This window comes from Myotis nattereri, assembly GCF_964212035.1.
Source record: "Myotis nattereri genome assembly, chromosome: 12".
Taxonomy (NCBI): domain Eukaryota; kingdom Metazoa; phylum Chordata; class Mammalia; order Chiroptera; family Vespertilionidae; genus Myotis; species Myotis nattereri.
The window spans coordinates 8,055,498-8,068,987 of record NC_138087.1 but is presented as its reverse complement, the minus strand read 5'-3'; the positions used below and the strand labels follow the sequence as shown (position 1 = coordinate 8,068,987).

General features: G+C 45.5%; 1 protein-coding gene across 1 annotated transcript in view; it reads left to right on the top strand.

Moving 5' to 3' along the window:
• Window positions 1-13,263, top strand: part of PRXL2C (peroxiredoxin like 2C) — a 37,936-nt gene extending 24,673 nt beyond the window's left edge. The window contains exon 6 of the mRNA XM_081103521.1: window positions 11,447-13,263. Within this exon, the coding sequence (XP_080959647.1) occupies window positions 11,447-11,469 (23 nt within the window). The 3' untranslated portion in view covers window positions 11,470-13,263. The remainder of the gene's footprint in view (window positions 1-11,446) is intronic.
• The last annotated feature ends 227 nt before the right edge of the window (window positions 13,264-13,490 follow it).

Below are 13,490 nucleotides of genomic sequence, written 5' to 3'. Positions count from 1 at the left end.
GGGTGGTCACCTTTATTTGGGGTTATTAATATCGTGAATATATTTGTGTTTAGTGCCTGGTACGTGGTGCCTTGTTGTGTTGTATTTTGTGCCTTTAAATTAACGCAGCAGACCCAAGCAACAGCAGCCTCCTGAGCACCACACCCTCTGCTGAGGAACAGCAGCTGTACGTGAAGCCTCCCCCACCAGCCAGAAGAGCCACCACAGCTGTGAACAGCACCCACCAGAGGAGCTGCTGCCAACTGAGGAGCAGCTGCTACCGCAACCACCCGAAGAACAACCACAGACCAAGGAGTCACCGCCACCCAGGGAGCAGCCACTGAACGACTCAACGTCTAGATATGTCAGTGAGATCAAACATGGGTAGACAAAGAAACCCCCAAAAGAAAGAGAAGGAGGACTCTCCAGAAAAGCAGCTAAGTAATACAGAGGCATGCAACATGAGAGAAAAAGAATTCAGAATAAGGGTCCTAGAGTGCATAAACCAGATGGAGGAAAAAATCAACTACTTCTACAAGAAGCAAGAAGAAACAGATGAAAAAGTCAACTACCTATGCAAGAAGCAAGAAGAAACAGATGAAAAAATCAATAACATATGGAAGAAACTAGAAGAAACAGATGAAAAAATCAACAACTTAAGTAAGACCCAAGAAGAAATGAAGAGTGATATAGCTGCAATAAAAAACACCATTGAAAGTATCAACAGTAGACTAGGAGAAGCGGAGGACCAAATTAGTGAATTAGAAGACAAGGAAGTTAAACACACCCAAAATGTACTGCAATTGGAGAAAAAAATTAAAAGACAGGAGGAGAGCCTAAGGGAGCTTTGGGACAACATGAAACGAAACAACATACGAATAATAGGGGTGCCAAAACAACAGAAAGATGAACAAGGATTAGAAAACCTATTCGAAGAAATAATATCAGAAAACTTCCCTGAGGTGGGGAAGAAAAAAGTCACACAAGCCCAGAGAGTCCCAAACAAGGTGAACCCGAAAAGACCTACACCAAGACACATCATAATTACCATGGCAAATGTTCAGGACAAAGAGAGAATCTTACAGGCTGCAAGAGAGAGACGGAAAGTTACATACAAGGTATCTCCCTTAGATTATCAAATGATTTCTCAACAGAAACACATCAGGCCAGAAAAGAATCGACAGAAATTCACAAAGTGATGCAAAGCAAAGAACTGAATCCAAGAATACTCTATCCAGCAAGGCTATCATTCAAACTTGAAGGGGAAATAAGAAGCTTCACAGAAAAAAGAAAGGCTAAGGGAGTTTATCACCACCAAGCCAGCATTGCAAGGAATGCTAAAGGGACTGGTATAAAAAGAAGAAATAAAAAGCTCAGAAAGAAAACAGCCACACAAAAAAAGAAATGGCTACAAACAAGTACCTTTCAATAATAACTTTAAATGTAAATGGACTAAATGCTCCAACCAAAAGACATCAAGTGGCTGAATGGATAAAAAAATCTGACCCATACATCTGCTGTCTACAAGAAACCCACCTCATTAGAAGGGACTCACACAGACTGAAAGTGAAAGGATGGAAAAATATCTTTCAGGCAAATGGAAAGGAAAAGAAAGCTGGGGTAGACCTCAAAGTGATGGCCATAACAAGAGATAAGGAAGGCCACTTCATAATACTAAAGGGATCAACACAACAAGAAGATATAACCCTGGTAAACATATATGCACCCAATGCAGGAGCACCCAAATTCATAAAAAAACTCCTGGAAGATATCAAAGGAGAGATCGACAACAACACAATCATAGTAGGGGACTTTAATACACCACTGACAGCACTGGATAAGTCCTCTAGACAAACAATCAGCAAAGATACAGCAATCCTAAATGACTCACTAGATCAGATGGACTTAATTGACATCTTCAGAACACTTCACCCCAAAACCAGGGAATATACATTCTACTCATGTGCTCATAAGTCATATTCAAAAATAGACCATATATTGGGTCACAAGCAAAGTATCCCCAAATTCAAGAAGATTGAAATCATAAAAAGCATCTTCTCTGACCACAAGGCCATAATATTAGAAATAAACTACAACAAAAACAACCCAAAATACTCAAACACCTGGAAGCTGAATAGCATGCTATTAAATATTGATTGGGTTACCAATGAGATCAAAGAAGAAATTCAAAACATCCTGGAAACTAATGACAATGAAAACACAACAATCCAAAACCTATGGGACACAATGAAAGCAGTCCTGAGAGGGAAGTTTATAGCTCTACAGGCCTATCTCAAAAAACAAGAAAAAATGGTAGTAAATCAGCTAACTCTACAACTCAAAGAATTAGAAAGAGAGCAACAAGAAAACCCCAGAGTGAGCAGAAGGAAGGAGATAATAAAGATTAGAGCAGAAATAAATGACATAGAGACCAAAAAAACAATACAGAAAATCAATGAAACCAAGAGCTGGTTCTTTGAAAGGATAAACAAGATTGACAAACCTCTAGCCAGACTCACCAAGAAGCAAAGAGAGAGGACCCAAATAAACAAAATCAGAAACGATAGAGGTGAAATAACAACAGACCCCACAGAAATACAAATGATTGTTAAAATATACTATGGACAGCTCTACTCCAACAAACTAGACAACCTGGAGGAAATGGACAAATTCCTAGAAAAATACAACATTCCAACACTCAATCAGGAAGAATCTAAAAATCTCAACAGGCCAATAACTATGGAAGAAATTGAAGCAGTCATCAAAAAGCTTCCATCAAACAAAAGCCCAGGACCAGACGGCCTCACAGGGGAGTTTTACCAAACATTCAAGGAAGAACTAAAACCTATCCTCCTCAGACTACTACAAAAAAATTAAAGAGGAAGGAACACTTCCAAGTTCATTCTATGAAGCCAGCATCACCCTAATACCAAAACCAGGTAAAGACAACACAATGAAAGAGAATTACAGGCCAATATCCCTCATGAACATAGATGCCAAAATCCTCAACAAAATCTTAGCAAATCGGATCCAGCAGTACATCAGAAAGATCATACACCATGACCAAGTAGGATTTATCCCAGGGATGCAAGGATGGTACAATATCCGCAAATCAATAAACGTGATACATCACATAAACAAATTGAAAGAAAAAAACCACATGGTCATATCAAATGATGCAGAAAAAGCATTTGACAAAATTCAACACCCATTTTTGATAAAAACTCTCAGTAAGGCGGGAGTAGAAGGATCATACCTCAACATAATAAAAGCCATATATGACAGGCCCACAGCCAACATCATACTCAATGGACAAAAACTAACACCATTTCCCCTAAGAACAGGAACAAGACAGGGATGCCCCCTCTCACCACTCCTGTTCAACATAGTACTGGAAGTGTTAGCCATTGCAGTTAGGCAAGAAGAAGAAATAAAAGGCATCCAAATTGGAAAAGAGGAAGTAAAACTGTCCTTATTTGCAGACGACATGATACTATACATACAAAACCCTAGAGACTCCATCAAAAAGCTACTAGACTTAATACATGAATTTGGCAATGTAGCAGGATACAAAATTAACCCCAAGAAATCTGAGGCATTTCTATACACCAATAGTGAACTTTCAGAAAGAGAGATTATAAAAACAATCCCGTTTACCATCGCACCAAAAAAATTAAGCTACCTAGGAATAAACTTAACTAAAGAGGTAAAGGACCTCTACTCAGAAAACTACAGGACGTTGAAAAAAGATATAGAGGAAGACATAAACAGATGGAAGAACATACCGTGTTCATGGATTGGTAGAATCAACATCATTAAAATGTCCATACTACCCAAAAGAATCTATAAATTCAACGCACTTCCCATTAAAATACCAATGGCATACCTCATAGATCTAGAACGAACTCTCCAAAATTTCATCAGGAATAAAAAAAAGACCCCAAATAGCTGCAGCAATCCTGAAAAAGAACAAAGTAGGTGGGATCTCAATACCAGATATCAAGATGTATTACAAAGCCACTTTTCTCAAAACTGCCTGGTACTGGCTCAAGAACAGGCATATAGATCAATGGAATAGAATAGAGAGCCCAGAAATTGGCCTGAACCAATATGCTCAATTAATATTTGACAAAGGAGGCAAGAACATACAATGGAGCCAAGATAGTCTCTTCAATAAATGGTGTTGGGAAAATTGGACAGATATATGCAAGAAAATGAAACTAGACCACCAACTTACACCATACACAAAAATAAACTCAAAATGGATAAAGGACTTAAATATACAACGGGAAACCATATAAATACTAGAAGAATCCAAAGGCAACAAAATCTCAGACATATGCCAAAGCAATTTCTTCACCTATACAGCTCCTAGGGCATTGGAAACTAAAGAGAAAATAAACAAATGGGACTACATCAAAATAAAAAGCTTCTGCACAGCAAAAGAAACCATCAACAAAACAACAAGAAAACCCACTGCGTGGGAAAACATATTTGCCAATGTCATATCTGATAAGGGCCTAATCTCCAAAATCTATAGGGAACTCATACAACTTAACAAAAGGAAGATAAACAATCCAATCAAAAAATGGGCAAAGGACCTAAATAGACACCTTTCAAAAGAGGACATTCAGAAAGCCAAGAGACATATGAAAGCATGCTCAAAGTCACTAATCATCCGAGAGATGCAAATCAAAACAACAATGAGGTACCATCTCACACCTGTCAGACTGGCTATCATCAACAAATCAACAAACGACAAGTGCTGGAGAGGATGTGGAGAAAAAGGAACACTTGTGCACTGCTGGTGGGAATGCAGACTGGTGCAGCCACTATGGAAGACAGTATGGAGTTTCCTCAAAAAACTGAAAATGGAACTCCCATTTGACCCTGTGATCCCTCTTCTAGGAATATATCCCAAGAAACCAGAAACACCAATCAGAAAGGATATATGCACCCCTATGTTCATAGCAGCACAATTCACCATAGCTAAGATCTGGAAACAGCCTAAGTGCCCATCAGTAGATGAATGGATTAGAAAACTGTGGTACATCTACACGATGGAATACTATGCTGCTCTAAAAAGGAAGGAACTCTTATCATTTGCAACGGCATGGATGGAACTGGAGAGCATTATGCTAAGTGAAATAAGCCAGTCAATGAAAGAAAAATACCACATGATCTCACTCATTCATGGATAATAGAGACCATTATAAACTTTTGAACAATAATAGATACAGAGGCAGAGCTGCCTCAAACAGATTGTCAAACTGCAGTGGGAAGGCCGGGGCGGGTTCGGGGACAGGAGGTAGGGGGGTAAGAGATCAACAAAAGGACTTGTATGCATGCATATAAGCATAACCAATAGACATAAGACACTGGGGGATAGGGGAGGCTAGGGGACTGTCTAGGGTGGAGGGGGAAAAAACGTACACATATGTAATACCCTTTGTATTACTTTAAGCAAAAAAAAAAAAAAGGGATAGGTTTACACCCATCATCCGCTCAATGAGTTTCTGTCGCTACTGGCTGGGCAGGGGGTGGTCAGCTCCATCCTGAAGCAGCCACTGCCTCCCAGTAGCCAGGAAACAGCAAGAGGTCAAGGTGTGAATTTGGACTCTTCTGGCAAATGCCAGGGGTGGTGGTCTATTGGCTCCCAAGGGGAATAACCGCGTTTTCCCACAATTCATTTGGGGAAGTTCTAATTTGGATTGGATATTGAAAATATTAAAGAAAATTATCTTTACTTAAGTATGAAAAATTCTGAAGTGTTTTAGAAATTGTATCTATTTATATGAGGTTTTTGCAAGAAAAAAAATGGCATCATGTCTTTCAGGTGCTCAGCATTCGCACTTGGCACATTCCGTTAACTCAGTGCTGACTGTTGGTTACATGTGTTTAGAAACACAGCCATGGGGCTGGGACTTGAGCATTCCCTACAGAAGTGAACGTGAACGCAGCTTCCCCAGTGAACTCCGAGGTCACCTCCTGCTGCTTTCTGTTCCTAGTCCCCAGGAGATCTGCCTTTGCCTCTTGGGGGTGTGTGTGTGTGTTTGTGTGTGTGTGTGTGTGTCCTCCCACACCACGCCCCCATCCCAGACAGAGGAGGTGGGAGGAAGGGAGGGAGGGTCACGGAAGGAGGGGAGGCTGCGGTTATGAATCCAGTTGGGTCGAGGGAGGGGGGGCTGTATTATCTGAACCTGTTCCCTGTGTTAGACCCAAGAATTGCTACAAAGAAGAGAGGAGGTGGTGTCCCTCCACCACCTAAGGAATATGAAGTTCAGCTCCTGCTGGAGGCGGGGCCATTTCTGGGCTTAGCTGTGTGTTCAAGAGAATCGCATGTCTTTGGAACTGGGTTTTAGGTTGTGGTGTGTGTGTGTGTTTTGGGGGGTGTTGAGAACACACGGCTCCAGTTCTGTGGGTGCTGCAGTTTTGTCAGCAGCAGCAGGAGCCCTGCATGAGCCCTGGTGCTCTGAGTGGCTGAGGCCATTATTCTCCAAATGCTCCCGTTCCACTTCGCCAGGCTGGCTCCTGCCTGAGCCCTGCCCCCTGGATGACTGTTGGGACTTAGCCCAAGTTCCTCCTCTCTCCTCTGCTCACAGTAACAGGTGTCGGGTCCGGCCTCTGCCTGGGGCGGGACCTCCCTGCACCCTGGGTCTTAGACAGAGAAGCCATGAGAGGTTGTGGGTGTATAAGGATGAGTCTTTATTGCTGAAGCCAGTGGCCACACAGCCTTCAGACAAGACAGTCCTCACAGCAAAGTCCACACAGGCAGGCAGCCGGACACCGGCTGGTGAACATGCATCTTTCCCATCAAGCAGCATCCGTCTCTGTACCCACAGCTGTTCTCTGAGCAGCCGCACGCTGCCCCCTGGACTCACCGCCTCTCATCATAGCGGTACCTGAGCTCTCCGCTCAGCAGCGTCTCCTTTCTCTCCTGCCCAGCTGCTCTCTCCAGCAGACTTCTTCACCCACTCCAGCCTCCTCCAGCCAGCCAGCTGGTCAGTCACCTGCTTTTACACCATTTAGACAAAGAAGGCTTCATGCCAATAGTTACATCAATCATATTGGCTACTGAAGGGCAAAGTCTACCCTGTGTCCTTGCACCCGCTCATGGGATCTTGGCCTGGTTAGGATTCCCAGGCTCAGAGTCCTTGGACATCCCGTTTAGGCACATGCCCAGAGCGGCCTTTGGCCATTCTGGTGTACTGATAACAAGGCCTTTGTGATTCCATTGGCCTTGACTATCCAGCCCCCTCAAGGTTTTTCTTTGGCTTTGGAGAGAATAAATGCTATGGGCTTTGGCTTGGGTTGGGGCTAATGTTGTCTCTTTTTCAACAAAAATGATGGAACTAACAAACAACTAGAAGGAGCTCATACAGTCCTTCACTGAAATGCTGATCATCGAGGTTGGCCCTGACCATCGGCACAGGCATTGCTGTGTGCAGCCCTCTCTGCCTGCCCCTCTCCTCCCTAAAGCCTTCTTGGCTGCACTCCCTGCCCTCTGCTTTGTTCTTTTGGTCTGTGGTGTTGTGAGTTGCCCTATGAAGTTCCATCTTGGGTAGCAAGTGCCTGTGTGCCTCCAGGTTTGGACAAACCTTCCTCTTCTATATGGAAGGCCAGAGGTTGCAGTCTGATAGATCCAAAACGTATTCCATGCCAATTTGGCTAAAAGCTAGCAGTAGTTGGTACAGCACTTCTGGAAGGAGTGACATCGATATTTGTTAATCCTCACTGGTGGATATTTTCCCATTGATTTTTTAGAGAGACTGAGGGAGAGGCGAGTGGCAGAAGATTGTGAGAAAGAGAGAGGGAGGGAAACATTGATGTGAGAGCGACACATGGATTCATTGCCTCCCACACCGGCCCCCACTGGAGCCTGGGACAGAACCTGCAACCCAGGTATGTGCTCTTGACCGTGAATCACACCCAATCCCGGAGTCAAGCTCTAACCATGGAGCTATACCTGCCAGGGAAGGTGGTATATTTTGATGCCAACCTTAAACATAAACGATAAGGTTTAACATCCAAATGATCCAGAAAATTATCATCTGAGAGAGATGACATTTGACTTGCAAATGTACATAGCAATAGGAAGAGGGATCAAGTACTGTACGATATTTATGCATTAAAAATCTCTATAAAATTTAAAGTGAGCTTCTGGTGAGCATATCATGACCGAATAAATGAGTGTAATTTTGCAAACTGAAATAGCATTTAGAAAGCTGGTGTGTAGAGTTGTATGTTTCTTTGTTCCCCTCACATCCTGCGTGGTTCAGGGTTCAGGATTTGGGAGAGGGCGGCAGGCAAATGAAAGAGACAAGACAAGAAATAATAATTTGGAAATATTGGGGGGCTTGGCGGGCAAGTCCAACTCAAGGAGAAGGACTTCCACTGGTGCTCAGGCCTCACCAACCTTTTATTGGTTTGGGATCCACCCAGAGCCCTTAGGCAGGCAATTTCCAGGAACAGGCAGACTAGCCCCTCAGCAAGGATTTCCATAATAAGAAATGGGGAAGTTGCTTCAGCTACCATTGTCTGAACTAACAGTGGGTGCACAGCCCTGACCTTTGCCAGGGCATCAAGGGTCACCAGCCTTCCGGTTCCTTGTCCACACCTCTCTGCTACTGAAGACAATAGGGGGCTTCCCACAGCTGGTTGGGACAGTTTAAACCAGCTGGTTTAATAGAATAGGACAGCGATTTCTAACCTTTTTCTTCCCATGCTGCACATAAATTAAGTACGAAAGTTCTGTGGCACAACAGATATATATATATTTTTTGCAGATCAGACAAAAACGTTGGTATAATTTTGATTCATTCACACCAGATGACTTTTGAGTTGACTGCTGTCCTTGTTTTTATTTGAACTTCTAAGGGAAGAGAGGGCAGTGACCTGACTAAATAGTCACGTGGTGGGTGTTTTAGGAATTCTTGGGCACCACAGGGTGCCTGCTGTGGACGCTGGTTGAAAACTTCTGAAATCGGAGGGTGTGCTATGGAAGGGAACCCCGGGAAAGGGAACAGCATGTTTGGAGTAACAAAATGGTCAGATGGGGTGAGGCTGGGGTCCCAGGTGGGTCAGGGGGTGCTTTATGGCTGTGCTTCTCAAGCTTTTCACACCTTGTGGTGATGGAACATGTTTGTTTTGTTCTCTTAAATTTATAATCTGCAGAGAACAGTCCTAACAAATATAAAAAGGCAGGAGGCGCCACAACCAAAACAAAAGGATGGATGACCGAAGATCAGGCTGCGTGGGGCGACCAGGCTGGCAGGGGGGTCAGTGAGGAACGACCGTATGACCGAACAGCAGGCTGCGGGGGGTGACCAGGCCGGCAGGGCGGTAGTGAGGGATGACCGAATGACCGAACAGCAGGCTGCGGGGGGGCGACCAGGCCGGCAGGGTGGTCAGTGAGGGACGACCATATGACTGAACAGCAAGCTGCGGGGGGCGACCAGGCCAGCAGGGGGGTCAGTGAAGAACGACCGTATGACCGAAGAGCAGGCTGCGGGGGCCGACCAGGCAAACAGGGGGTCAGTGAGGGACAAACATATGACTGAACAGCAGGCTGCGTGGGGCGACCAGGCCGGCAGGGGGGTCAGTGAGGGACGACCACATGACCGAACAGCAGGCTGCGTGGGGCGACCAGGCCGGCAGGGGAGTCAGTGATGGATGACCACATGACGGAACAGCAGGCTGCGTGGGGCGACCAGGCAAACAGGGGGTCAGTGAGGGACGACCATATGACTGAACAGCAGGCTGCGTGGGGCGTCCAGGCCGGCAGGGGTGTCAGTGAGGGACGACCATATGACTGAACAGCAGGCTGCGTGGGGCGACCAGGCTGGGAGGGAGAGGCAGATGGGTGTGACCAAGCCAGCAGCGGATAGGGTTAGTTGGGGGCATCAAGGCTAGTAGGGATCCAGTTGCGGGTGACCAAGCCAGTGGGGAGACAGTTGGTGGTGACTGTGCCAGTGGGTCGGCAGAAATGGAAGGCCAGGCCACCAGGGGGAAGTTAGGGGCAACCAGGCCAGCAGGGGGGACAGTCAGGGGTGACTAGGCTTGTGACGGGGGTGCGGGGGATGGATAGTTGGGGTGACCAGGCTGGTGGGGTGGGGCAGTTGGGGGCACCCAGGCAGCCAGGCAGGTGAGCAGTTAGGAGCCAGCGGTCCCAGATTGTGATAGGGATGTCCGACTGCTGGTTTAGACCCAGAGGGGTTCTGTATTGGAGAGGGTGCAGGCTAGACTGAGGGAAACCCTCACATGTATGAATTTCATGCACCAGGCCTCTACTCTCTCTATATATATGAAAGGCTAATATGCTAAGTGTCCCTCCTGCCATCCGACCAGTCGTTATACGCTCACTGACCACCAGGAGACAGACACACAATGTAGGAGCTGCCCTGATGTGCACTGGTCAGCACCGCGGACCCGGCCCTGACAAACCAACACTCAGCTTCCCCCAAGTGGGACACAGGCCTCACCACCACCCCAGAGCGACACCCCACCAAATCGCAGCCAATGCTGCCAAAACCCCATGGCACAAAATGCGACCCATAGGCAAATCCAGCTAGGAAACGGTTGCTGTGGGCTCCAGGTAATGACATCAAGTAGCAACGCCCAGCTTCCTCTCCCTACCGACTAGCCTTGTTGGAGTTTCTTTAGCCCAGGATCATGACTTGCTTTATGGCCAGGTGCAAACATTTCACACTTTAACCAAATGCCTGTGAAGCGTTTGCCTGTGAACATTTCATTTGATCCTCACAGAAGTCCTGGAATAGGTAGGTAGGACACTTGGTGGAATTCTATTCTCTTTTCATTAGCCAGAAAATGGAGATTTAGAAAGCTTAGAAACTTGACCCCACTGAAAAATAGTAAGAAATGAAGGACCTGGAAAATGACTTCACACTTTCTCACTGCACAGAATATAGTCAAACACTAATGCAGTTAAATATTTTAACCTTCATTCTCCCTGCATAATCTACAATCATAATCTGCTTCCTGTTGATATTTACTGCTGTGTTGCTGACAATTACCTGAAAGAGAAGTTGGGGTGCTTTACGGGGCTGGAAAAATGTTTACCTAAATCAGAAAGAAGGTCTAACTAAACAAGTTTATTCTATATCTATAAAAGGCTAAGTTGACTCGCGCATGCGCAATACATATAGAGCTCTCTGGAGCCAATTAAATGCATGTGTTTCTATCGGTCATTGTCTATCATGAATTTGGTTGAAACTGCTCTTATCAATAAAGGGGAAGTAGCAATATTAAAATATTTCACCTAATTAATTTCCTTTCAATGTGCATGAATTCATGCACTAGGCCACTAGTACTTTTATCAAATCCAACAACAATGATTTACTAGAAAAATAATCATGTTATATACAGGTCTATAAGTGCTAATTTTCTATTTCTTTTTTCTTCATTAATTGGATTTATTGGGATGACATTGGTTTGCGAACCCGTACAGCATTCAAGTATACAATTCAATGAAACATCACCTGCTCACTGCACCTTGAGTCATCGCCCCAAGCAACCTCTATTTCCATCCTCCAGACTCCTGCAGCCACAGTAGAAAATAGCATGGAGTTTCCTCAACAAGATAACAATGGAACTGGCTTTTGATCCAGCGATTCCATTTCTGGGCATATCAGGGGTGGGCAAACTTTTTGACTCGAGGGCACCAGTGGGTTCTTAAACTGGACCGGAGGGCCGGAACAAAAGCATGGATGGAGTGTTTGTGTGAACTAATATCAATTCAAAGTAAACATCATTACATAACAGGGTGCGGTCTTTTTTTTTTTTTTTAGTTTTATTCATTTCAAACGGGCTGGATCCAGCCCGTGCGCCGCAGTTTGCCCACGGCTGGCATAGGTCCTAAGAATGCTGAAACACTAATTCAAAAGAATATGTACACCCTCTGTACATTGCAGTGTTATTTACAACTGGACGCCCAGTGCAGAAAATCGGTTCATGGGGGGATCCCCTCAACCCAGCCTGCACCCACTCCAATCCTGGACCCCTCGGGGGATTTTCGGCTGCCAGTTTAGACCCGATCCGGGGGATTGGGCCTAAACTGGCAGTCAGACATCCCTCTCTCAATCTGGGACTGCTGGTTCCTAACTGCTTACCTGCCTGCCTGCCTGATATCCCCTAACTGCCCCCCTGCCAAGCTGATCACCCGTAACTGCCTCTGTCTCACAGCCTGATCGCCCCTAACTGCCACACCCCACCAGCCAGGAAACCCCCAACTGCCTCTCCTCTGGCCTGGTCACCCCTCATTGCCCCCCACCCCCTGGCAGCCTGGTTGCCCCTTACTGCACCTCCTGCCAGCCTGGTTGCCTTCACCTACCAACCCTCCTCCCCCACCAGCCTGGTGGCCCTTTATGGCCACCCCCACCAGCCTGGTCGCCCCACGCAGCCTGCTGTTCAGTCATTTGGTCGTCCCTCACTAACCCCCCAGCTGGCCTGGTCGCCCCACGCAGCCTGCTGTTCAGTCATTTGGTCTTCCCTCACTAACACCCCTGCCAGCCTGGTCGTCCCACGCAGCCTGCTGATTGGTCATTACTATTGCTGTGAAGGCATCCAGGACAATTTGCACATTCCTCTATTATTAGTATAGATGGCCAAGATCTGGAAGCAGTCCAAGTGCCCATCAATAGAAGAGTGGATAAAGACGCTGTAGTGCCGTACATTTACACAATGGAATACTATGTGGCCATTACAAAGAAAGAAATCTTACTTTTGTGCAACATGGATGGCCCTGGAGAGTATACACTGCAATAAAGTCAGATAAAGGAAAAAAGACTCGATGGGAATAAATGATAACATCACAATTTTCAAATAACATGACTGTGCCTGTAAAATATTGAAAAAAATTACCACCTCTTGGCAGTGTGATTGTGATGAGTAAACAGGAACACACACCACTGCTCCTGCCACCGTCTGACAAACCCAAGGACCGTCCTCAGAAAGCTGTGGAGAGGCCTCTTTCATGCGTTGCCACACACACTCCCTGCTGATTTGGACACAGGACTGAGGAAGCTCATGTTCCAAGGTGACCTGAAGGGTGGAATGCAGAGGACTGTGAGCAGCATGCTGACTGTTCCCATTGCTGCTGCTGGACTGAGTCCCAGGAGACGGGATGTGGGTCACAGTCACACCGAGAAGCCTAGAATGTGCCATTGCCAGGCCTTCCTCCAGGGCTCCCATATATTTCTGATTTTACTCACCGTGGGGGAGATTTAAAATGCAGTCATTAAAAATAATCTTTCTTAGATTTTAGGCAACATACACATCTGTTAAGTATATAGTTGTTGCTTTATGTCTCTTTATTTTCCTTTTAATCTGAATACTCCCCCAATCCCTCATGTTATGTCTCATTTCATTTTTCAATTAGTTTACATTCAGTATCATTTTGGGTGAGTTTCAGCTGTATTGCGATGTGTTCCCTCAATTTCAGGTACGCACCAGGCACATATATACTTATCACAGGCTTATAGACTGTGCTCCCC